Source organism: Rhamphochromis longiceps, linkage group LG8 (genome assembly GCF_057381845.1).
Source record: "Rhamphochromis longiceps isolate RC_006_pf linkage group LG8, R_longiceps_female_GT1.1, whole genome shotgun sequence".
In the NCBI taxonomy this organism is placed as follows: Eukaryota; Metazoa; Chordata; class Actinopteri; order Cichliformes; family Cichlidae; genus Rhamphochromis; species Rhamphochromis longiceps.
In genome coordinates, this window is record NC_140564.1 from 17,682,968 (window position 1) to 17,709,235 (window position 26,268).

Consider the following 26,268-nt stretch of genomic DNA (forward strand, 5'->3'; position numbering starts at 1 on the left):
TGAGAGTTACACGTTGCAGACACCTTTTGGTCGCCTTTCTCAGGCTCAGGACATGGCATGACACAGTCAGGGGCAACTAGCTCAGCAATTACACAGTTAGTGGGCAATGTAATGTCATGGTTAGTCTCGTTTCTCAGCAACACAGGAACTTTATAAGGTCCGTGCTTTGGCAGAGATATAAGGCAACAATCTACAAACACACCACCAGGTAGGGAGCCGGTAGTGGGCTGTTCAATAAGTGCACACTGTTCAGGCTTAGCGTGGCTAGCATGCATAAAACCTTCCACTAGTAGCTTTTGATTTGCAGGAAGGACTTCTTGGGTTCTACTTTGAAGTTTTACCAAGCCGATCTTGCCACTGTCACTTTGTCTTTTTCTGGATGCTAATGTCTTTAGCACTTGTTGGTATCCATAAGGGAGTACCTTAAAGTCAGGTAAGGTGTTCTCACAAAGATGCTCATATAAGGGGTCAAGTGTATTTGTGCCAATTAGTAGAGGTGTGTCTGAGTTTGAGCGAATGTCAGGGACAACTAAGGCAAGAGTAGATAGTTCAAGCTCTGACTGATCGAGATCTTTGGGGAACATGATACTCGTCTCAATGTATCCCAAGTAAGGGACTGTCTGACCATTCGCACCTTCGACCTCTAGGAGATCACTGATGGGTTTTATAGGATGATCAGGTAAGTGTTCTTGATAGAAGGATTTGGCAATAGTGGTTACTTGAGAGCCTGAGTCGAGCAAGCAACTACATTCAACGCCATTGATAACAACTCTGGCTGTGCATTTTCTACCCACAAGTCTTTTGGGAAGTTTAGGCACTGAGTGAACATTAGCTGTTTCACATTGGGCTTTTGTTGTCTTTTTCTCAGTGGGACTTGGTTCAGATTTAGCACCCATCTGTCCCGCGACAGGGGCTCCTTCTAGTTTAAATTAAATGACTCATCAACTGGTCTGGATATTTCCCATTCTCGCTGCTTCTGTCTGAGGGCATTCCTTTTAGCTGCTACTAATGCTGGGTTGGGATCATTACTACAGCTGGAAGCGATATGACCATCTTCTCCACACTTGAAACAGTATCCAGGTTTGGGTTTGGCTGACACTGCAGCAATTTGTGGTATCTGTCCCGGCTTGTTCTGAGTTTTGGTACTTGGGTTCCTTTTTGCTTCCTTTTGAAGTTTCTGCGATCTTTTCTCTGTTTTATCAGCTCTGAGCTGTGCGATTTGAGACCTGAGGTCAGCAATTTGCTTCTGGAGGTCAGACGAATTGCTGTCCATTTCATGCTCATAATCGTTCCTACCTTGAGAGCGTGTGGTTTGCACGTTAGAATAAACACGAGTCTTTTGGATCCCCAAATGTTGTTTCATGCGGGTTGCTTTACTTGCCTGTTTGTCCTCCTCGGTGCGTAGGTGGAGGAGTAGCTCTGCAAAATGAGGTGGGTCGTCTTTCTTTTGTTCAAGTTGAAGGTTTGCAATCAATGAGCTGTCCCAACACCCTCTACAAAACTGTCTCAGGAGCTGTTTATTGATGTCACTAGAAGCAATTCCGTCTCTTTTTATGACTAGGTTTAGCACTGTGTGCAATCTTTGCAGGTAATGTGAGGGTTTTTCACCTCCATTCTGATTGGTGTTTAAGAAGCGAGCAAAGAGTTCGTCGCCGTCCTCTACAGTTGCATAGGCAGAATCAAGATGTTCAAGGTAAGTTTTGGGGTTTGCTTTTGGACCAAAAGCTTTCACCAGGTCCGCTGCAGGGGGTGAAAGACTTTCAACAATCTTTCGCACAACTTGAGTTTCGGTGAGCGAGGGATCAGTCAAGCAAAACTCTACGCTGCTGCGCCAAGTGTCATAGTCAGTTTCGAAAGGAGGATGTGGAACTCTCCCTGAAAAAGGTTTCAGTCTGTATTGCGAGTTTGGTGGGGGAATGACTTCACTGCTTTTAACAATGTGCTCTACAATAACCCGCTGCACTTCAGGTGTGCTTAAAAGGTTGGTGGGAATCTGAGGGGTTTGTTTCTCAGCCTCTGCCGGTGGGTGAGTATTCAAGGCACTTACATGGTTGCTATTGGGTGTTAAAGGAGAAGAAGGTAGGGCCTCATCACTGTGGGGCACTGGCTCTTGTTCAGTGGAAGGCTCAACTGTGTGGACATCCCCTCCCAATGACTCCCCAATTTTAGCTAGTTCATCCATCAAAAGGTCTTTAAACGATCGGTTGCTTCGTGCTGCCACATCTTTAAGCTGTGACAGGTAAGTTACAGTAGCTGATGCGCTGGTTTCAATGCTATACGCACTGGCTAGGTCTCGAACGTGATAGACAACTTCAGGTTTCACAGTGCAAGGTCTGTCATAAGGCAAATATCTTTTCTCTAGTTCTTTAGCAGTAGCCTCATGTTGAAATTCCACAATAATCTGACCACCAGTTGGTAGCTTAATCTGCCTACTGACAGGACCGAAAGCTTCTAAGAACTCAATTATTTCTTTATCAATGTCTGTGTTAGTTAAACCACTGACCAAGACAGCATTTTGAACTTTAACATTCTCTGTTTTCACAACTTCCATGGTTAGGACACGTAAAAGTACCAGTAGAAAAAAAATACAAGTCACTGTGAAGCTCCAGGCACTCTTAATCGTTTTATTAAATTTTGGGTGGACTAACAACTCTGCAAACCCTCCTGGCTGGCTCGCCACTTTCTGTAGCCAAGTACAGGATAGGGTAGGGGAAATTAAAGTAAGATGGAGAGAATGGGCCAATAGCTAGATTCGCAGGAGGGATAAAGGGAGTTGCGTGGAGAAGAATGACTGGAGCCACAGGTAAAGTTGCTATGAATTGTATTAAACTATTTAGCAACAATTTAACAGCATTTTATGAACAGGAATGAAAACATAAAATAAAATACAGTGACAGCAATAATAATAACAGTCAGAATCCTATCTGAGCTCAGATATGTCAGTCTTGCCGGCTTAATAGTCAGTGTTCAGTCAAGTCAAATCCAACAGGTCAAAAGTTTGTGATTGGTGCGATTTCGTCCTACCGCACTGTTGCAATTGTTCGTGAGAGAAGAGCAACCTGCCCTTCTGGGCCAACTCAGAATGGCTGTGGTTCGGTTCGGTTCAAAGGGAAAGGCTCGCCATCTTCCTCGTCAGGAAGAGATCCAGGTCTCACGATCCCATAAAAAAAACCTAGCCTGTAAACAACAGGACTATTACTAATTCAGTTCACACTCTAATGATATACATGGCCATATGTAAATAATGTAAGTGCTATAACAAAACAAGCACAAAACATTAATTCTAATTTCTAACTATAGTCTATACAGTGCATCTTAATCATGAATGCAATCTTTAAATCACAATCAGCTTATTCTATCGTCAAGGTGCACATTTCTATCAGAAATCAGAAATAAACCATAAACTATGGTAGATTATTTTTTTACAGTATTGCCCTTTAACTGAATTACAGGAGCATTGCTTTACACTGCATAGCAATGAAGCAATATATTATTTACACTCAATGTACAGAATAAAATTACCAAAAGAATATACAAAAACCCACAGGCTGTAGTTTTACAGTATGTGGTAACGTATCAGCACAGTAAGAATACACACTGACATCTATCCAGTGCCGCTCGAGCATCAAATGTAACAAAATAAAGTAGATTCATGACCTTTAAGATCAACATTAACTTATTCCATCATCTAATTTTAGTGCATTTAATATTCAACAAGTAATACTAGAACATCATCAGCACACAAGCTGAGTGCTCAAAATGGCTGAACTCAGTGAGAAACCCCGTGTGTTCTCCCACAGTGAAAACGTGGTCAGCTACAGCTATGAGCATTAGGCTAGTTAGCTTTTCAATTAGCCTGATTCGCCCAGTCCCAGTTTAACTCACCAGCACACTTCTAATGTTCAACTCTCAGAGAGGATCTTGTTCAACTCTCAGAGAGGATCTTGTCCACTTCATCCGCTCCCGCGCAGATCTACAACATTGAAATCGGGCCATTATATTCCCTGTTAACTTCTTGTTAGCTTTTTAGCTTCAAGGTTAGCTTAACAGCTTCTGACTCACCGCGATGGTTTCAAGGTCCGAAATGTTCACAATAAATCAGGTCCGTTTCTCCAAGGTCCATGCAGATCTCCGGTATGGATATTTGCTCAATTTATCAAGTTAATAGTTATTTTCCAGCGAAAAGCTTGGCGGTGAAAATCAGTGATGGTCTCGTGCACCTCCGTCTCTCTCTGTGTCTGAGCACGTGATGGTACAGAGCAGGGGAAGGCGGGGCTTGTTCCTTCCTAACCAGTAGGGGTGTTAAATATACTCTTTGGGTTTTATTCTTATATTTATAGTATTTATCTTTTATTATTGATTTATTTTTGATCAACTCAGTGATTAACAGAGTAATGATAAATCCCAATTAACAATAACATGTTGTAGTGCATTACTGAGTCGTGTAAACTCACTGGGTTACAGATACAAAATAAGTTTTAAAAAAAATGAAAATGGTGAACTGAAATTGCAAAAGAAACAGAGTTTTAGTCACTTCTAATGAAGGGACGTGAAAAGTTGACCACCAACAAACCACACGCTGGTAAGTGGACTGGTATCTCTTGTTCCCTTCAAGAGGAATAACCATTTAGCCGTTTTTGCTTTCCAAAGAAAACCAAATAAAAATCGCTGGACATGAAATGTCCAAGTTTAAAAACAAAAAAAAGAGAAAAATGACCCTTTTGGGAATGTTGTATGAGTGAAAGGGTGTTGTATTGTTCATTTTTTTTTGTGGAAGAACTGAGGAGGAGGAAGAAACGGGGGACCGAGGAGCTCATTAAAACGTCCAGAAAGGTTGGCTGTATATCAGAGTGCTGGAGATTTTATTAGCCAGAGAGAGGAAAGAAAGGGAAACACAAAAGGAGAAAGAAGATGACTTTCAATACGCTGCAATGAGTGAAGGTGTGGATGAGTGCAAAGGTGTGTGGTGCATGTGTGTACGTTTTACTTTAAATAAATGTTGCAGAATATCACAGTCTACTTAAGGGCTTTCTCATTAGTACAGAGTATGTGGTATTCATGTAAGTATGCATGCAGCTGTGACAGGCGTGCATGTGCATGAGATGAGCATGGATTTCATTAGATCACAGCTGTTTTGTGTATGTAGATCTCTGTTTTTGTATACAGTGGCTAACCTGCTCTTGAAACTCTGGCTGGGGCGACAGTATGCTCTTTCCCATGAAGCACTACTTACTGCTGGGTGATCACCTGGAAAAGCTCTCGGTGAATTGCCCAATGACCCAGAAGGCCAGCCTGCTGAAAACATGCACAATTGGCTCCAAGACTCTCGATGCCCTCTTTCCCTTGAGCCCCTTTCACTGTGCCATGACAAGGACAAATTGCATCCAACGCCCCTTACACAAAAAGATTTTGGGGGCCTTAGGTTTCTGATGGTGAAGCTCTTTCTGTGGTAGTTTAGGAAGGAGAAAGATGGGGGAAATGCGCTGGTGTGTTTGGTAGAAGCTGAGGTGAATTGACAATCAATGACTCTTGTGTTCTTAGACCCTGTAACATTTTCCCAGGAAAGTAGTAAACAAGAAAGGGCTGGACTCTGCTTCTTTGGGTTAAAAAGACCCAAGCGATGGCGGTAAAAGGTTATACAGAACAAGTTGTAAATGAGTGAAGAAGCTGCGAGTCTAAGGAAAATTAAATTCAGGACTTACAGTCACAGTAAAAAGAAAGTACACCCTCTGTCAGTTCCAATGTTTCCAAAGGAATTTTTTCCAGATGCAATTTTGCAAACTTGAGTTGTGCTGCCATGTTCGAAAGAGAAGAAGTTTCCTCCTGGAGACACTTCCAAACAATCCATACTTGTCCAGTCTTTTTCTAATCGTATTATCACGAACTTAACATTGACCATGCTGAGGCATGTGCAGTCTGAGGTGTAGCCTTTCTGTTTTGAAGTTTCTCTGAACATTGTACGGTCTTGACTTTGGGGTGAATTTGCTGGGACATCCACTCCTGCGAACGGTTTTGAATGTTTTTCACCAGTGGAATAATCTTTCTCACTCTACAATGATGGATTTCAAATTACTAGTTCCAACTTCGCAGATTGGTGAGCAGCATCAGTTGCTTCTCTGAGATGATTTCTGATGCATTTCTTCTTTAATGTTGTGCTAATACACAATTGAATACTCCAGACCTGCAAACTGTCCGAACTTCAGCTTTTATAGAGATGCTCACACTGAGGGTGTACTTTCACACACAATTCTGCGTTAGCATTTTTAAAAATAATAACACAGTATAATCATGTGTTGTTCTTCTGAGGTTGTATTTACATAATTTTAAGACCTGATTTTATGTTTACTTTAACTACACTCACTTGTAAACATAGTCATGGTAAAAAAAAATGAGATGAAAGATCTTTGGCTAGAATTCACCTCACCTAATTGAAATCATTTAGGTAAAGTTTGATCCCAATTGGATTTATTTTATGCAATTATCTGCTCTAAATCTCAATAATTAACCTACCACGATTAATCTGTTGTAATAAACCATTTCTTTCCCCCATTTTTTGTCCAGGATTTTTGCTAAGCTAACCAGTAACCGGTAAGCTTAGCTTAGCTACTTTACAACATTTACCTTAGAAACTTCACGAATTCTCCACCAGAAGAATGTTTTTCATTTCACACTATTAGACATATCTGGAGGTTTTTATTTGGAGTGTACAACCAATTTTGGCCTTTTATGTGGACCTCGGTAAGAGCCATTATAAACATCTTGAACTCTATGAATCGAGTCCTCAAAATTTATAGCATGCAACCTCGAAAGTTAAGTCGAAAGTTAAAGTTGGAAAATTTATTGTGAGGGTTCTGAAAATACGTATTATTTTTAGAAGAGAAAGGACATAAAAACAAGAAAACCATTATTGCTTTAAAAAGAATGGCAGTAATAGCAAATTTGGGAGGGGTGCACAGTCTGCCGCTTCAGTGATAATATATGATATAAATCCACTAATGAATCAACGTTTCCAAATCAACACCACCATTTAAATCAAACAGTTGTAGAATGAAAAATGCGGACAGGGTAATTGACCGAAGCCTAGAGTGTTAGAGGGAGTGACTGAACAAATTTCCCCCAGTTACTTGCCAACACTCTTTTCATGCCTCGCAACGTTCCCCTTCCACTATATCTCCCAACTAAACTGTAATTAATCACCTCAGCTGCCTATCTTCTGCCCTTGGCTTAAAGCTGCACTTAAAGTCTGAGCACAGCGTGTCTCCACTAACTTGAGGCTAGCAGTTGGGGAAACTATGCCAAGGACACAGGTTTTTAAGACAATGTAAAATTTTTCCGTCCCCAGTGCAATCGTTTCCCTGAGAACTTCAAATGAGCAAACCCGCCCTCTATTAATATTTATTCCATGCCTTAATATTTAATATTTCTGGACACGTATTTTATGTTTTTGTTCCTCTCATAAAGTAGGGGTGCTCAAGGTGCAAGGAGTATATACTAACCTGCTGGTTCCTCTGTGCTGCTCACGACAGCTGTGGGGTTGACCACAGGGATTTCTGAAACACGCACAAGAAACACAAAGTTATTTCAACGATTAATTCTAAGTCCACACCTTTTAAGTATGTCTGAAATGATCTGGCTGCCGGCCTACAATGAGAGCACGTGTGGTCAAAGAAACAAAGTGTGTCCAAATTCATTAAATGTGATCCCAAATATGGGGGTGGGATGGGAAATAGTACTGAGAAGAAGTAAAAAGTGCTATTTGAGGTCACTGGGGAAAAAAAGAAGAAGAATCAGGGTTGCCACACAGTAGGTTTGTGGTGTACTATATGTCAAACTTATGAAAATACACAGGGCTTTCCAGACAGACGTGCTAGATAAACGCTAAGAGACTGACAGGAATACTTATTGGTGGTGAGAGGGAAGACCGGTTCAAATAAACCATACATGCCATAGACTAATGCAGTGGTTTCAGTGTCTTTTTTTAAGGAGATCTTCAGACTAACTGGAAGAAATAATCAAAGTCCAATGTTAGTTGATGCTTCACAAGAATCACACCATAAACCAGTTTGGAGGAGTCAGCGCATTGAAAGTAGGCACACAATGGCAAGGTGGCTACACTAGATTAGTTTCATCCTCCTCTAACAGATGTGGGGTTAACACTGCTGTGCAATCTCCATGCAAGCATGTATAGACAGATGGACGGATGGCAAAGGGGCAATTTTGGTGGGATCATCTTGAGACAGATACAGCCCTCCCTTGTTGTGCCCGCTGGCTACAAAAAAAAAAAAAAAAAAAGTGCCTTGTAGAATTCCTCCAGGACTACTCCTTTAATCGTATGCATCTTTCCAATACAAATGCTAATGCTAACAACAGGCCCCTCTCCTTTTACCGTAAACAGAATTACTGGAACGCCGGCTTAGCATCCACCCAGAGGATCTGCTTTTGATTGGATTTGGAGGTTCAGGGGTTGGACCGAGTGTGTGAGAGTGTGTTGGCAGGAGGCAGAGGGGGGTTTCTTGGAAAGCTGTTTTGAGGCAAAAGCAGCAGTTGTCTCTCTAAAATTATGGACACCCTGCCAACAAAAACAAACAAGGGCACGGAGCTTTGTGAAGGCAGGCACAGCTGCTAGAAGCCACTTTGAGACCCTTTGCCCCGATGGCCACATCTTGTGAAGATAGACAGATGATGAAAGGATCATTCAGATGTGGGTTGCTGCCATCATACTAATTGGCTTCTTAATGGATTTGTCTTCTGTCTTGGGATACAGTATCCTCCAGGGGTAATATGCTGACATCAGGCTATAATGGCAGACAGGGTTGTCATAATGTGCATAGCTTAAGCATGCCCACACCCACTATTCCTCTTGTTCTCGATAGACAGTTCACCTAATGGCACTTAAACGAGTATAGTCTGCCATCCATGACCACGGTCGTCTTCTCCTTCTTGCCTATCCGCCATCTGCTTCGGAGCTGCATGCAAGAGGAACAACATGGCACCGTGTGGCAGTGTGGCAGAGCTGGTCACGGCACTGGGCGGCGCGGCATGACTTGATTTGGTGGAGGCTATCTTTTGATTGTTTGCAATGTGGCACAGACACGTGCTGGGCCCACGGGCAAAATTCGTAACTTGCGTGGACTCACATTCGCTTGTTACAGGAAATCAAAAACCTAAACACAGCTACTAGAGCACACACACACACACAAACACATATGGTACATAGTTAAGAGAAAGTAGAATAACAGCACAAGCGTTAACAACAGTATGCCTCTTTGTTCCTTTAGCATGGATCGCGTTTCAATTTAACCCAACTTTATGCTGGGGCGCTCGTTTGGCTCACGTTTTGGGCTCTTCTCCATGAAATGTCATTGCAGTTTCAGTGGCTATGCAAGTCAACACACACACACACACACACACACACACACACACACACACACACACACACACACACACACACACACACACACACACACACACACACACACACACACACACACACACACACACACACACACACCCACACTTTCATATCCTAGTGAGGACATCTAATTGACAAAAGTCTTTCCCTAGCCGCTTACCCTAGCCTTTCAAAAATTAATGCCTTAACCATAACCCTTAGCCTAAACTTAAAATGCCTTCAAACTTGTGGGGACAGGCATTTTGTCCCCATAACTGACTGTTGTCCCCACAAGTAGTGTAGCATTCCAATTTTTGGTCCTCACAAATATATCCAAATACGGCAGGCGCACGCACGCACGCACGCACGCACGCACGCACGCACGCACGCACGCACGCACGCACGCACGCGCACACACACACACACACACTTACACTTGGGTTATGTCTGTCCGATAGCCAGAAAGACTACATAAAAGTATGTTTTCACTTATGTTCTGTATTCTTCATGGTTTGGGTATGTGCTGCCTTTAGCTATGGATCATACTTTTTGTCAGATTTTAATAGTCACAGGCAAGCTGATAAAATTAACCATGACGATCTGATCAGTGTCGCATGCAGTAACTGGTAGCTGCGTGTGGATTTGTGTCTGAGTTACTCACTGATGCAGGGGGCCACGGGCGAGCGGCTCTGCTGGTACCCTTTGGCGCAGCGGTTGCAGGTGATGCCCGTGACACCGTCCTTGCAGGGGCACTGGCCTGTGGTCTGGTTGCATGTCTTGCCTGCTGCGCCCACAGGGTGGCAGTCACAAGCTGGCGTGGGGGGGGGGTTGGGGGAAGATGTCAAAGAGGGATGGAGGGTGGTGGGGCAGATAAAAGAGATAAGAGATACCAGTTCATCAAACCTGCTGCAAAATGCAAAATGATAAGACAAAACTCCTCCGACATTCAGTAAATATTATTGATTAATGATTGATTGACTGCATTAATACTGAATGTTTGGGGGCCCACATGTCTTTAGCCTTTATACCTAGGTTTCTCAAACTACTGCATTGTGAAAAACTGCATGCATATCCAGAAAACTGATGAGAAATAAGATATTTGTGTGGAGGACATTACAGGACAACTAAAAGCACAGAAAGCTATTAGATCGGGTGAACGATGCATGTAGTGCATCAGTTTCAGCAGGAGATGCAGACCAAATGCTCGTTTCCTCTTTCCTAAATGCTGCATGCAGCCTAGTGCCTGCCTGCCTGGTAACACACGCTCTGCTGTTTCATCACTTCCCAAAAGTTCCGTGGATGCCCACCAAATGCCAACACCAACAGGCAATGCTCCGGTCACCTCACTTTGGCAAGACTTTTGAGGTTTGCTTTTCTAGGTGATTTATTTAAGCCACTTTAACTCATTAGTTTTTTTGGATGTATGAAGAGCAGTTAATCATATGAGGCCTAGAGTGTTGGTTGAAGCCATTTGACAAAAGCTTACAAGAACACAGGAAGTGTGAAAGCAAAAACACAATAAGCCATGAAACCCAGTAGGAAAACTCTGCCTTTTCCCCCTTTGTTTTCAGTCTGACACTTTGGAAAAATACTCTCAGACTAACAAAAAAAAAAAAAAAAAAAAAAAAAAAGGCAAAAGCAAACTTGCAAGCGCCTCAGCTGTAACACAATAGTTGTAATTGTCCAGGCTTATCAAGAAAAGGCAAGAAGGACCAATATTTCATACAAGGGAAAAACCCTGTAATCCAGCAGACTTCTACAGAGCTTGCCAGGGAAAGGCAGCTGCTAACATGCCACGGTTTCTTCCCACCACCTGACGAAACTGTTAATGTGTTTATTTGCGCCCGCAGATTTTTTTTTTTAAAGTTGCTACAACAAAGGAGAGGACCCTACCACCTGTTGGATCGGCAACGCGAGCGTTTAAATGGCTGAAACTGACCCAAGAGTGTCTGCATGACGGCAGGGTGTGAGGAGATTAGCTCAGCTCAGATCTTTAGAATCGTGTCTGCCTTTTCTGGCAAGGCCAACGAAGTCTACAGGTGTCAAAGTGGCTGCACACTGTTTGAAGCCGAGATGTAAATCTGATGCTTCATCATGAGTGCAAAATCCCCATTATTTGAGTCACGCAGACTCCAATGTGAAACTTGAGCTTTGAAGGCACTTGGTAAAGTGCGACTGAACTAAGGACAAGAACGTTAAGCATGTGGCAGGGTGTGATGCAGGACTAATTCGGGTGCCGGGGGTCACCAGACGCCTTTTTATGCTGTGCCAGCAACCTCCACCTTCATTTAGAGCCAGAGTTTCTTCTGCTTCTGGCTAGGAACTATTTGGGATTTTCCTGAAGTTTGCATTCTCAATAAAACTCAAATGATATAGTGCATTGGTCCGTCAACTTTTACCGTTTTTCAAGTAATGAAAAACGCTTTCAGACCAAAGGAAAAGCACATGTGAGATGACCCATGTCATAATCCCAAGTTGTTCCTGCAGAGACATGTGACAAAGGCAAGGAGTTTTACAAGCTATTGTCTCTTCACTGATCACTTAACATTGACAGGGCTGGTCAGTATAAACAAACTGCGAATGATGCACAGGACCCCCTTGCTTCCCTTCTAATTGAGACTCTGACTGTTTGGAGTTCAGAGGTTACTGTCAGTGTTCACATTGTTCAGTAAATAACCAGCAACGGCCAGATCTGAACGAGCTGTCAGGGGCAGGCAGGATGGAGACGGGGGTTTGGTCGTGTCAGTCTAACCCCCAGCCTTCCTTCCTCAAACTGTTTTTCTGAGGTTTTATGTGCAGAGGCTAGAGCCAGTTAGAAAGCTGTAAAAATGTCCTCAGATGTTGATGGCTTTTCAAGCCCATGTGACTGCAGATGTGACAGGCGCTGCATTGGGATTTGCAGTCCCTTTCTCAGGCGTCTGCTTGTTTTAAGTGATTCAAGTGATTTTAAGTGACTGTGTTACTCAACTTGTGGTGACTGCACTTTGTTCACTTCAGTTTTATTTATGTAGCGCCAAATCACAAAAACAGTCACACCAAGGCATTTAATACTTAAACCCCAACCAATCAGATGATCCCCTATGAGCAAGCGCTTGGCGACCGTGGGAAGGAAAAACTCCCTTTTAACTAGAAGAAACTTCCAGAACAACCAGGCTCACGGCTGGGCAGCCATCCGCTGAGAGCAGTTGGGGGTGAGGACACATGGAAGACTGCCTTTGTCTGCTGTCATGGAAAGTAGCTTTCAGATTTGCGGACTTAAAATATCCACGTTACTTCCGGAATCCTGGTTTTGTGTTTAGATTCCTTCAAATACGCCTCACACTGTGAACAGACAACTAGACCTGGACAAGTTTGATCAGTAACAGACACAACCCCTTCTAGATTCTTTACCGCCCACCAGCCTCCCTCTATTCCCGCCTCCTCCTCTGAACACACCTGTATTTTATTGCAGTAACTCCATTTCAGACATGACGACATGACACGCACCCCCTTCAACAATACCACACCCCTGACCTCTGTCGCGACCGGGTCACAGGCAGAAAGGACATGGAAAGCAAAGGGCTGGAAAGAAAATCATAGATGCTGGTATGAGAATAAGAGGAAGACAAAGGTTTAATGGGTTTGTAGAAAGGCAGAGTGAGGGAAGTCATAAGTCAGGGTGCAATCAGAGGTCCTGGTTGTAAACCATCTGGCAAGACAGAGATGAAGAAATAGAGAGCAAAAGCAAATGACATCTCCTAGAATGCTGTGGATCAATCATGGAGCTGGCCCCCTCAGCTTTATAAATGTAAGCTTGGATTCTGTCACATCTGGAGCTTTTGGAAAGGAGGGTGTTAAACGGTTTATAACCTGATCACTTGACTTGGATCGCAGACAAACTGTAGTGTCAAGTGGCCTGCATGTGTGTGAAAACATTATGCTTCCACGTACTGCAGGAAATGAAAGATGAGAGAACCATTTGCACATGGGGATGCACATCTCAGAGCGGATCTGTTGTCAGGGGTGCAGCAGATCCCTTTCTGTTATTGTTTCAGTGCATTAACAGGTCAAATGACTTAAGTTTTAAGGTATGTGACCAAGTCGCTGTGGAGGGTTTTTTTTGTAATTTTTTTGGCCATTACACGATGAATGGCTCAACATCTCATTGAAACTACCATGGGCAACTGCGGCCTGATATCATGCCATTTCTAACCTCTCGGTGTTATATTACAGGCTGCAGAAGGAAAACTGACGAGAAGCCAGTGAGAGATTCCCACCGTGAAATTACAGCCAGGAGATCTTCATGGCTATGAGTGTTGGCAGCTTTCACTAGTGCCGTTTTTTATGTTCTGGAAGTGATTTTTTTAAACCTTCATCTGGATCATACGGCTACAAAACACTCTTATTTATTTGAGTATTTTCTCGAGCATCAAATACAGGAAACAAGTGTTATTTTTGCAATATTTCCAGCATAATATGGGGCTGAAAAATATCACTGCAAATGTGAAATAATGAAATCAATTTTCCATGAGACATGCATTGGTTACATGAAAATATTATGTGGTGTGTGGGCAAAGGGGGGAAACATTCGGTGGGGTGGCCAGAAAGACTCCAGGCATAGTATCAAATCATTTCTCTCTGCTATGGTATGGCAAATCAGACATGCTGATTTTTTTTTTTTTTTTTAATATATACATATATAGTAAGAGTTGCCATGACAACATATGTTTCCACTCATAAAATATTACCACTTCTCCCCTTTCTCAAACACATAGACTGGCTCAATCAGTGTTTGTTTGAACATTTTGTAAACATTTAGCACCGAGTAGCGCCAAAGAAAAAGCTAAACTACATTTAAAGTAATAATCTGGGACATTTTCATATAATCACATATATCTATAAACAAATATTTTCTACTCTATTAATGACTGACATAACGCGAAGCGATCCGTGCTCGTGACTTGTGGTTGGTAATTCTTTCCCAGGAAACCACTTGTGTGTTATATTTCTGACAGCAGATGAAGAGCGAGCTCTGATCATAATCAAGGATAAATGAATGAGTGCTACAGTTCTGCAGTATGCTTGACTGAAGCCTAATAGAAGTATAGAGGAGGAATGAGCTCATGCAGCAAATAGCACAGACTATCTTGAAAGCCACGTTGGAAAATTAGTAATAAAGTTCTTCATAAACACTACTGTTACTTCTTGTTAGATTCTCACCTTTGCAGGCTCGCCTGTGGGTGATTGGTCTGGCCATGTCCCTGTAGAAGCCCTCCTTGCAGTAGTGGCAGTGGCGTCCTGCGGTATTATGGCGGCAATTCATGCACACCCCGCCACTTTTCCTCCCTGACAACTTGTACAACTCCATGTTGAATCGACACCGGCGGGCGTGGAGGTTGCAGTTGCACGCTGCGGAGGGAAAGAGCAAAGCCGTTATGGTATCGGCAAGGGTGAGGAGGATAGATACAAAAGTTTACAATAACTTCTCAGTATTTATCTTAGGGTTCAAACATAAATTTAGCAGGCTGAAATGTTCACATGGAGCACGCTCAGCAGTAAAATATATCCTTACTGGTGGGGTATGTATATCACAAGAGAGCTGGGAAAGATTTTCAAGTAAGGCAGTGTAATAATAATAATAATAATAATAATAAGTGGTTTATAATCTATGCTGCATCTGTGGGCTTGGCTGCTATTCCAGAACTCATCAATCAAAAGTGATATTTGCAGAGCTCATTTTCCCCATTTCATAATTAATGAATTCGGCTTCTCTCAGCCCATTAGTTATTAATCACTGGAAAGAGAGACATTAATTTCATGAATCACTGATGAGTAAAGACTTCTTAGATCTATTAAAAGCGAGACCAAATCAGATATAGGAATGGGCTTGAGCTAGCTGTCTTCTAAATGAGGCGAGCAGGATATATGGGACATGTGAGGGGTGGTTATAGCTCTCCCAGTTACCCTTGAAATCCAGCTGGTTCCTTAATGTCTCTTTTGCTCACAAGTCTTTTCCGTTGATTCCTCAGCATAAAACTGCGTTCACCAACTCTGACATTATTGATAAACTCTTTTCATTATCTAAACGTGGGGGTTTTGCATTTGAGAAGTCTAATGAGAAACCCACACTTCTTGCTTGTGTAAGACTTTGATCCAGAACCTCTGCTGGTTAAATCAAAGTCAGACCTGGAACCTGAAGACTTGGCCGCTGAGCTTAGCTTTAGCTCAAAGTTATCTGCAGATGCATTTGAAAAGCGGTAAACAACAGCAGAGCTGTTTGAGTGAAAATGTCAACAGTTGTGGCAAAGCAGAAGTATTAGAGGATCACAACAGAAAGTGATATTCATTAACTTTAGTCAAACTGGAGAGGCGTCAAGGAAATAGATTTCACTACACAATAAATGTTTAGAATAAAACAAGAAGGATGTAGCAACAGAGACTAAGTTAAAACACACTGGGTGAGGGTAAGGCGCAGAGGGGTCAGTTACAGAAACATGTGAAATGTATATTTTCTGTCTTACCCACTCACTCCGTGTATACATGATCATATTTGCAGGGCTACAAGTTTGACACCATCCTCATGCCAGATGGATAAACATGAAGCTAGCGAGAACAGCCTCTTACGAGGGCCAAACACCTAGCCTGGCTCTGACCGGCAGCAACTAAATCTGCCAGCCCTCACTAATTAACACATTATATCTTGTTTGTTTGTAGAGCTATTTCTTGCCCAGGTGCAGTCACTTCATGAGGACACGTCACCACTCTGAAGTTGCTAGGCAAAAAGCCGAGCTACTAAGGTACTACGGCTGTGTATGAATTAAAGAGCATAAAAATGGTACATAACACACCTGCAACACCTGTAACCACAACATGGTACCTTTACACCTTTGTGTTGAGTAAGTAAATAAAAGTTTGTAAGAGCTTTTCACAGACAGTATGTACAAATACATTGTACACAGACACAAAACAGTAAAATAAATAAGAAAATTAAGTAATTAAGTGCCATAATGGGCAATGAAAACAGGTAGCTTATAATCATCATCATCATCATCACCACCACTACTACTGAATAAAATTTTGTCCAACGTCACTTTTATGTTCTATGTATTAAACCCCCGCTTTTATAAGTTTTTAGTGTTTATATAAAGACCAATTAATAATTAATCATCTTTTAAATGACTCTGTCACTCCTTTAAAACAACAATGCTGTTCCAAAGATTTGGGAAATATCAGTTTTTTTTATTTTCAATTATATAAATCTTTTCAGTAATTAAGTTTACTACTGACAAAATAAGAAACCAGTTGTAGAACACGTAACAAAATAAGTTTAAAAGTTCTAAGTTCGTAGAAAATGAGATCTCAGTACCCATTTCATTACAAATATGTAAAGGTGGACTATAAGTGATTTAGAAAAATAGAGATTTACTCAAACTGTGTTCAGAAACTACCTTAAAAACGACTTATAAGGGCCTTCCATAACGTCATGTCACAACTACACAGTCCTCATCTTCAACAAAGCCCCCCCCCACTCCATGACCCTTTACTTCTTTATTTTTTGGTTTGAGCCTGTAGCTCTGTAAAGCTCTTAGCTATACATCTGAAAAAATACTACAATCAAACTAATGTTTAGTGTTGGATGAATGCAGTACACTTTACCCACTCTTGCCTGATCGGAAAACACTGTTAGCATGTTGCACAGCTAATCTGGCAACTATTTGCACGACCTGAGTATATACGCCTACTCACCAGCGTTGTGTTAGAATACAAAAGGCCAGCAAAAAATGCCTTTAATACTGAGCCTGCTACAAGTGGGTATTTTCATGTCTCTTCATGTCCTGTAGTGCGGGCTAAACTCAGTTAGCCCGATTGTACATAAGTGGAAAATAAATAGCCATAATGCAAGTGATTTCAGAAATGGTAACTCTATTATGTGAAAATTTAGTGCAGCAATTCATTCTGTAAGACTCTTTCCTTGCTCTGGGTCCAGTTCTGGTTCAGACGTGTGGCTGAATTCTGGAGTTTTGTTACAAGACAGTGGGTAAGTCTATACTTACAGGATCTGGGCTTATGGCGGGTAACCAAAGTTCTTTTGCTTTACTTTTCCTGTTCTGAGATATCTATTGCAATGGCAGGAGAAGGCACAGCGCTGTTCCAGATAAGCTGCCACTGCCAAGGCCCCTATTTTATTTAAGGGAAACTTTATAAAACACAGCAAAGACCGTGTTTGTACAACCACTGCAGGATGAGAAATCCGTTTTGTATTTTAAGCTGACACTTGACATGCACATTCTTGAGAGATATGAGACTTAGATGAACTTATAATGATAATGGTATAATGTGTGACCTTTAAGACATATTTCCCAATAATTTACAGATGATTTTCATTTCTCTGCTCCAGCCAAGGTCAGTTCTCCAGTTCTATTAAGTTCAATGATCTGAGCCTTTTGCAATCACTTAAAGGACAACTTCACTGGAGGAGAATCCCTCAAGCGCAAATGTTAAGCAATAAGTACCCCACATATGGTGAGCAATACATATCGCTGTCCACACTCAAAGGAAAGCCTGGCACCTGGTTGGGAAAGAGGCCAAGTCTCCCCCCGACTCACCCTCTTGCGGGCCCTGGAAGAAAAAGGGGAGCACATTCCCAGACTGTTTCCCAATTCCATCTGGTTATTATGTTGCCCAATTTGTATGGAATCCTCGAGCTAATGAAAATACTGTTTTATGTATAAATTCATATCAAGGCAGCGCTGTTTGTGTAGAGACCCTGCTGGATTTATTTGCTGTGCTTTCATACTCTGGAGAGTCCAAGATCAGAATTAATTCTCAACCCTGGAGAATTATCCAAAATGGAATATGAAGGCAGTGTTAGGGGAGCGGGGCAATTTAATCCTGAACAAAGTTTGAAAAATGAGTTCAAAGCCTTTTAACCCTTAGTCTGCTCTTAGATGGCGAGATGGTTGGTCCCAGGTTTGAGTGGGAAAAACAATATACATCGACTGGTGAGAGACTCCCTGCATGTGTGTGTATGTGCATGTGAAGATCTAAACAGCCTGTCCAACTTCTTCTAAGGGAAATGTGACAAAGAACACACACGTCACACTGAGTGGCTGGGGCTGCAGGGGTGGAAAGCGGGTGGGGGCATGGAGGTAGGGGTCTGTGATTGTGATCAAGCATCTCAGACACACACACAGCTGTGAGCACTTGTGACCATTAACACCTTGTAGCAGAACATGAAAGCGATGGATCGCGTTTTCTGCCCAGCTGAAGTACCAGCGGACCTCTTATGGCATCCTCTAGATTTACAGCTGTGCAATAAGATCGGCCAACAAAGACCGGACTGAGCTTGGACACGCTTAAGTGTGGAGAATGTAAAAGAAAGCTCCAGAATTTAACCTTTAAATGATTTAGCACGTGTAGCTGCAAAGGATTTAACGACATCCAGACATTTTGTCACAGGAAGAAAGAATTGGAAAAAGTTTAGTATCTGACAGTAAAAGAACGACGCAAATGGGGATGGATGCAGAAAAAAAAAGTGCAGGAGAAAAATGAACAAATCCCAGAAAATCAGCACTAAAAAAAAATTAAAAGCAAGTAGGTGTTTCTATGCTACCTGCATGTGTTTTTTTTCCTGCACTTCACACCCTGCGTGCTGTTAACTCAGAGCTACAGCTGCCCCAAAGATCCTGGAATGTTTATGGGTTTGTTTTGAAGTGCCTACGCACGCGCGCGCACACACACACACACACACACACACACCACCTCCCACCAAAATGCCACCCCCTACCATCACCACCACTGCACACCCTCTCAACCAAATTAGGCTCAGCGGGGATAACTGAACTCTGTTGAAGACCATTTTTCAATTCATTAACACATCAAAGCTTCCGTAGTAGTGCTGTGCATAAAGACTCATTTTTATCTAAAGGAGGGGGGGGAGGGGGGGGGGGAGTCATTTCAGTATGGGGGAGGACTTCTGTGGGTGGCAGCAAAGTCAGCAAAGAGTCTGTGATTGCCCCCCAAAGTGAACGATTTTCCTCCGTGGGTCAGTGTCCAATTCGAGGATGCGTAAAGCTGGTTTCTCGTGTTGTCGTGGAAATCAAATAACAAACACAGGCTACAGGCTTGGCAAACGGAGGGATGCGGAGACCAAAATAAAGGGAGGAAGAGGGGGAGGAGAACCCTTTGGAAAATTTTAGAGCAATGAATTGTTTCACCACACTGTCATCAAACCGAACGGTGCCAAGTGCAAAACTTTCATCTGCGGTTCTTGTTTCGACCCGGTACCTTCCCCCTACACAGTTCGTCATCTTAGGTGATCTGTGTTTTTCAAAACAAGAGGAAATATTTCGAGATCGAGAGGAAAAAAAATTAAACACACACCACACCACTTAATATCGGTTATTGTGTTAAGATGCCTCTACGAGGAAATGTGCTCCGAAGAGGTTCGCGTGTTGACTCGTCAAGTACGAATGCCAAATTGGCCATTAAAGACTCTGCTCAACAACAACAACAAAAAAAATGCGAGCGTGTTTGTGAGTGCATCACCCCTCTTGCATCCACTCCATATCTCCGGGATAAATCTAACCTCGATTTTCCTTCAGGCCGAACAAAAGCCAAGCCGTACGTATACAGTGAGCACAGCCAATTGATTTTGGATGCCTGTGCGAAACACAAATCCCATGGCTAAAATTGGTCCTTGAAAATTGGAGTGCGCTCACACCAACCACCTTTCCCCTCTTGGCCCATGCCACAGTCCAGACTTGCTTGCAGCAGCCCCCCTTGGGTGCTCTCTTCGCCTGGCCAAACAGGCTCTGCTATATGGGCTGCTGCCATCATGTGTGTGTATGTGTGTATGCCAATGCGCATGTGTGTGTGTTTGGGCCGAGTTCCACCTGGCTGCTCCAGCCACCTGCTCAGGGCACCAAGGGGAACACCCGGTTAATTAGCTCCTTATTATAGCCAAGCCAGTGTACAGTGTGGACACACACACACACACACACACACACACCAGTGATAAGTGCCTCAAGAGGTAATAACTGCCCACAAAATAATATGGACTGAGGGTAGAAAAAAAAAAAAAAAAAAGTCATAAGCAGATGTAAGCTCTGCTGGATCTGTAGACTCTAATGAGCTGTGGACATCAAGCTGAGACAATGACTTAAAGAGTCAGAGCTGAGGACTAACAGGAAATCCGGCTGGGTGCATTACACACTCAGTACAGTATGCAAGAGCGTCTTGTTCCCCCCCCCACCCCATACACACAGACATCTTTCAATTTCAGATATGATACCACTTCTCAGACTTCCCCTCCCTCTGATGGGTTCTGTGGTTAGCCTCACGCCGCTGGCTTAAGAGCAAGCTCTCAGGAGCCCTTTTGAACTTAAGAGTCCCCTTAATACCTCTGCTACCCCTCCTCTCTTTTTACTTTCATAAGACCCCATCTCAAATGCTGGTCGCTCGTCTCTCCTTTGCTCGTTTCCTGCCTTGGCCCTCGCTCTCGTCCACCTTTTTCCCTGCATCTCCACTTTCTCTCTCTGGATGGCATCAGGCAGGGACAGATTTTAACAAGATTAGTCTGGAGGGTTGCCAGGTTGGGGGCCTGGTGTCAGTGAGATTTGAGTCCTTAGCTCTGTTTCCCCTCACTGGTCCACTTCACATCCCTACATCGTTATCTCTGTCCTGCCACTGCCTTTGCTTTCCGTCTCTTACTTGCTCTTTTTTTCCTTGTCACAGTCAATAAGATGCAATCAGGAGAAGCAGCAGAGGATGTTGTGCAATCAAATCATCATGGAGAATCAGTAAGAACCAAGGTAAAGTGCAGCAGTTTTTACTTTTTGCCTTGACTCTTGGCACACACATGCATGATGTAGCCTCTGGGCATTGCACGAGATGCCCTGTTTGGGTTAGAAATAGAAATAGAAAGTGACAGATGGAACATACTGTGAAAATTCACCACCTTGGCCAGAGATGACAGCAGAAATGGTGGAGAACCGTGGCTCAAACCCCAATAATAGCTGAACATTTGAAGCGGCTTTGGAGTCGTAAAGGTGATGTTTAAATCAGCAGTGAGAAGCAGAGGTAGCCTGACTTACAGATCCGGTCTGTAAGATGTATTCATGGGCTGAACTTCCTCAGTGGAGATGGATGCAGTCTTCTTTTGACTTCACTTCAAATGCAGTACACAAAATGCAAACGATGCCAGCGACTGATTGCTTAGATCAGTCTATTTCCCCACCGTCTGAGTCAGGTATAGACATGAATGAAAACCTGTTAAAAGGGAGCTCATACTAAAACATACTTTCTTTTAATACCCTCTGAAACTTGTTGCCACCAGCAATACCGGCTGGCAGCCAAAATACTACTTCTTTCTTCTTCTTTTTCCAGGCAAGAGAACACAAACACTTGCAACAACATATGAAGAGGAAAAACATTACGAAATGACGAATTCAGCGATAGAAGGAGGAGGCTGATATCAGTGAGGCGAAATAGATGAAATACAAAACAGCAGGCGTGAGTTTGTCCAGGCAGAAGAGGGAACACTGAAGTGTGTGCTACAACGAGGACAGAGAGCAAAGACAACGCTGGAGGTGAAGGGCACCTCAGGAGGTGATTGCTACCATCTGTGGGTGAGAGTTGATGTGGGCCTGGGAAAGCAGGGTGGGCACACACACTGCAGCTCCACCAGTTTGCTTTGGCACCGGGATGAAATGCTACATCACACTTCCAGATTACATGTGGCTCTCACACATGCACAGACGCGAGGAGATTCGTACGCACACTAACGCGCACTCCCTTGGCCTCGGGCAGCCGCGGAGCATCCAGCATTTTAACCCGGCTGACATTAAGCGCTGTTATTTGACACTTTGCTGTCCTGAACGTTTGTTTAACCGCGCTTCATTCTTGCCAGGAAGCCTTTATGGGTGGCTTTGCCGAATGAGAACTGCATCAGTCCCTTGCGGGTTGGCCACGAACCAAAGCTGCAATACTGACAGAGGGAATAAAAGCAAAGAGCAAAGCTTACAGTCAAAGTGACCAAATCCTGCTGTCCTAAAGGACCTGCTTCAAATTCTTAAAGCGCGCGCACCCCACCAAAACAGAATTCAGAGGCCTAATGTTATGTTTGTTGGCCTCGCCATACCATAACTCTCGTGTCTCACGCTAACTATCCCAGAGGCATGATTTTAAAAACAACATTCTGCGGCTGTGTAATTATTTGAAAGCACAGGAGGTTTCTTTAAAAAAAAGAAAAAATCACTTTCTTTTGCTCACCAACCCCCACGCCCCCTCAACAAGCACACATACAAACAAAAGTAACTGAAGCATCGTTTCCCCCTTTGCCTCCATGGCAAAGGCAGCGGAGGTCACTTAGTGAAATTAGGAAAATGGAACAAACGTACATCCTTAGCCATCTATATTTAGCATCTTACTAAGATTCATTTCATAATGGCCTCTACAGTCAGATTAAAATAATAATAATTAAAAAAAAAAAAAAAAAAGTTCAGCTGACCATGTTGTACCAGTTTAAGGTACCAAGTGCTCTGGTGATGTTAGCTTTTCATTTCAAAATAAAAGCACACAAACGTTGCTCATCTGTGAAATCAGTCGCTGATGCATCTTCACGCATACTGTGCCATGCTTTCATGTGTGGGATGTTTAAGAATGAGGTCATTTCTAACAAGTAAGTTTCTAAAAAGTGTCTTGATGAATCTGCTCCATGACTGGAACGCGGGCCTGACCTCTGCTTGGCCTTGGCGGAGGTGAAGGCGGAGGAGGACGAGGAGGAGGGGTGCTGTGAAAGGATGGAGGCCTATTTTGAAATTCTAATAAGGATTGAATAACCATCTGCCCCTTGTCAGTGAGAGAAATGAAAAGGTGGAAAAAGAGATATAAAAAAAAAAGAGGAAAAAAAAAGCGGCGAATTTGCGCTTCTGTGGTCTTTCAGAGTTTCCAGCTCTGAAAGCTTCATCAGAGTAATGGTTCTGAGCATGTGTTGCTGGCCGGCCTCTTGCTTTGACACCACTGCTGGATCACACTGCTTTCCCTAAGAAACCCATCTGTCAATGTCCCCCTAATAGTTTCCAAAAAACATAAGCTGAGCCCACAAAAAGCCACAAGCCCCCTGAAAAGCTTGAGAGGGTTTGTGACAAGACTCGCAAAAATCTGTCCGTTCTGCTTCTCCTTCCTCTTCCGCTGTAAAAGTCACATTTTAATAAGACCACTGTTTCATTAGTGAAGCAGACATGATCTAACAGCATCTACGTATTATATAACAGCTAATAACTTTTTTCAGAGGTAATAACTAATTTGTGGGATTTCCTTCAGGTGATGACATGGCCTGAGGTATAACGAGAGTCTACAGTGAAAAGGTCTTTGACTGATTGGTTGTTTAATTTCAAAATTAAACCCTCTTGTGCAGAAAAAAAGAAGAATACCATATCATTCATTCCCTCCGTGGACCCAGTGTGTCAAATTTCCTACTCAAAACATTCAACACCATGCCCAAAGACGTCAGCAGAGCAGAAACACTCGGCTTTCGCTGCTAACCGCAGCTCACCTGCATTTCTGGCAAATCAGACGAAACAGCAGTTCAATCAGTCTTTAAATGACTTCCCTGTTTAATGCATACCAGCGCACCTGGCTCAACACTGGAAGCAGATCTGGCTCGGTGGGCCACTGGGGGATGGATGGTGTCTGGCCCCGAGCTCGCAGCGTCCCAGCAGTGCTCTGGACTTCCTGCAGGTTGAGTACAAATGAGGGAGAGGAAGGGCTGGAGAATAGAGCAGCTTGTTGTTGCAGCCAAACAGGGCCGAGACGGCTGTGGACACAGCCAAGAACAGAGAGCTACGAGACCATAAATTATCATCTACTCAGGATGTCACATTGTCGTTGACTCCACAAGAGGGCTCTTCATCTTACGGTGCGACTTTGGCAGATTCAATTTATGGCATGATCTAGTGTCTCATATTTTTAAGTTAACATAAAGTATTTACATTACGAGACCGGCCACGCCAGCAGAAAAGCCCACACTCCATCACAACCACTAACCAAATAGCTCTTATCCATCTGTTTCCTTATCCTCTCCTGTGGCTCGGACGCCGAGCAGATAAATCACAGATTTTTCCATCATGTCTCCCTCAATACAAACAGACACAATCCTTTACGAGGCTGCCCTCTCCGACTACTACAGCAGGGATTTGTAAACCAATGTCTCGAGGCAGGATTCATAGAGAGGGAGGCGGCAGATGGGCGTGTGTGCGCATGGCTTGTGTCTGGAGACGCTATGCGAGTTTGCCAAGAGCACAGACAGAAATCCTGGTGCGGGGCATGTCGAACATTTAGCAAAACCCAAGTTCTGTTGGAGGCGATGTTCACGTTGTGCATGTTAAGATTTAAGTCAAGACCGATAAGACCAAAACCTTGCACAACATTTAAAAGGAACTTGAAAGGGTAAAAAAAAAAAAAAAAAAAAAAAAAAAAAAAAAATCAGCCAAGAGGCACATAATTTCTCAAGAGCCGACTCGGCTTCAGTGGCAGGGTGCAAAACAGCTTTTGATGTGGCTCCAAATCTGCCCACTCTGAATTCCTCATTACCCACAAACCACCTCCCAATCAGCTTAACTCCGTCACCCCTGCACGGAGGATCGTGACCTTTCAGACTCTCCCTCCAAACCCAAACAACCCCAGGACCTCTTATGACACCTAAGGGACTCCTCCACTATGTAACTTACCACTCTTACCCCCCCAATCAGTTTGTGTAACGTCTCAAAAAGAAAAGCAAGCAGAGAAATCGACAAGGCATGGCAGCATTTTTTTTTCTTAAGGGGCTTTATTTATACACTGAGAAGCCTCTTTAAAAGGCCCTCCTGCTACTTTAAGAATATTTTGGAAGTGGTTCCAGTGGAATAGGCTGTAAAAAAAGCAAAAAAAAAGAAGCTTGTGGAACGTGAAATTAGGGACAACTGGGACTGGTTTGTTGGCAAATCAGGATGTGTGATCAGGTATAGCGTGCGACTAGCAAAGACCTTTAACTGCCCTGTATCAACACCGGGATTAGGTCATCGTAGTTGGCCCGTGGAGCCGGGCTATTTAGGCCAGAACTTCTGGGTAAAAGTGACATATCAATCCCACAGAGATGAGATCTACGGAAAGCGGGCGTAACACTTCACAAACGGCTACGGGACATTTGAAAGAGGGCGTGCGCAAAAGTACGAGGGCGAAATCACTCAGGGATTGACAGGATATTGTTACAGAAAGGGGTTAGGTGTATGTGTGCCTGCATCTGTGAGCCGAGAAAGCGAGGGCGTCGAGGAGGAAAAGCCAAAAGTAAGGTTGAAATCTCCTGTGTCAGTTCTAAGTCCAGTCTAAGGCTAGAACGGCCTCGCTTCTCTGGCTCTGTCACTCTCTGCCCCCTTTAAACAGATTTGGCTCTGTTCAATGCTAAATATGAACTCAGGCCAGCTCACAGGGCAATTACAACATGTTAGAAAAATATACTGAGTTTTTCAATGTTCTGCTCCTGTTTCTCCCCCCTCCTTCTCTGGCTGTAATTTTATTTCATAAAGGTTAAAGCAGGGACAGTGGTTTCTAATATGGTTTTATTTTGCTACGCTAACACATTTTTATGACAAGCAAAATTGACCTGAATTGAGTTCAACGTAAGTCTATTCACACCAACAGAAGAACGCTGTAAAAAAAAATAATAATAATAATAATAATAATTATATATATATTTGTGTGTAACCACCAAAGAAACAGCCACACATTAGAGGATGAATCCTGATAAAAACGCTAATGTGACATGTAAGCAAGACCTTTGTACAGCCATAAAATTGGTGTCATAGAAAGGCCTGATCCTATACAAAGGTAATCTACTTACATTACAAAAATTGCCACAG

The 26,268-nt window shown here is 43.0% G+C and overlaps 1 protein-coding gene across 6 annotated transcripts in view; it reads right to left on the reverse strand.

The window, feature by feature from the left end:
- Nucleotides 1-26,268, reverse strand: part of ntn2 (netrin 2) — a 53,944-nt gene that overhangs the window by 13,088 nt on the left and 14,588 nt on the right. For all 6 annotated transcript variants that reach the window (XM_085416205.1, XM_085416208.1, XM_085416206.1 and 3 more), the window contains 3 exons: nucleotides 14,591-14,779; nucleotides 10,053-10,202; nucleotides 7,497-7,550 (listed from right to left, as the gene is read on the reverse strand). In XM_085416205.1, coding sequence (XP_085272331.1) covers nucleotides 7,497-7,550; nucleotides 10,053-10,202; nucleotides 14,591-14,779 — 393 coding nt within the window. The remainder of the gene's footprint in view (nucleotides 1-7,496; nucleotides 7,551-10,052; nucleotides 10,203-14,590; nucleotides 14,780-26,268) is intronic.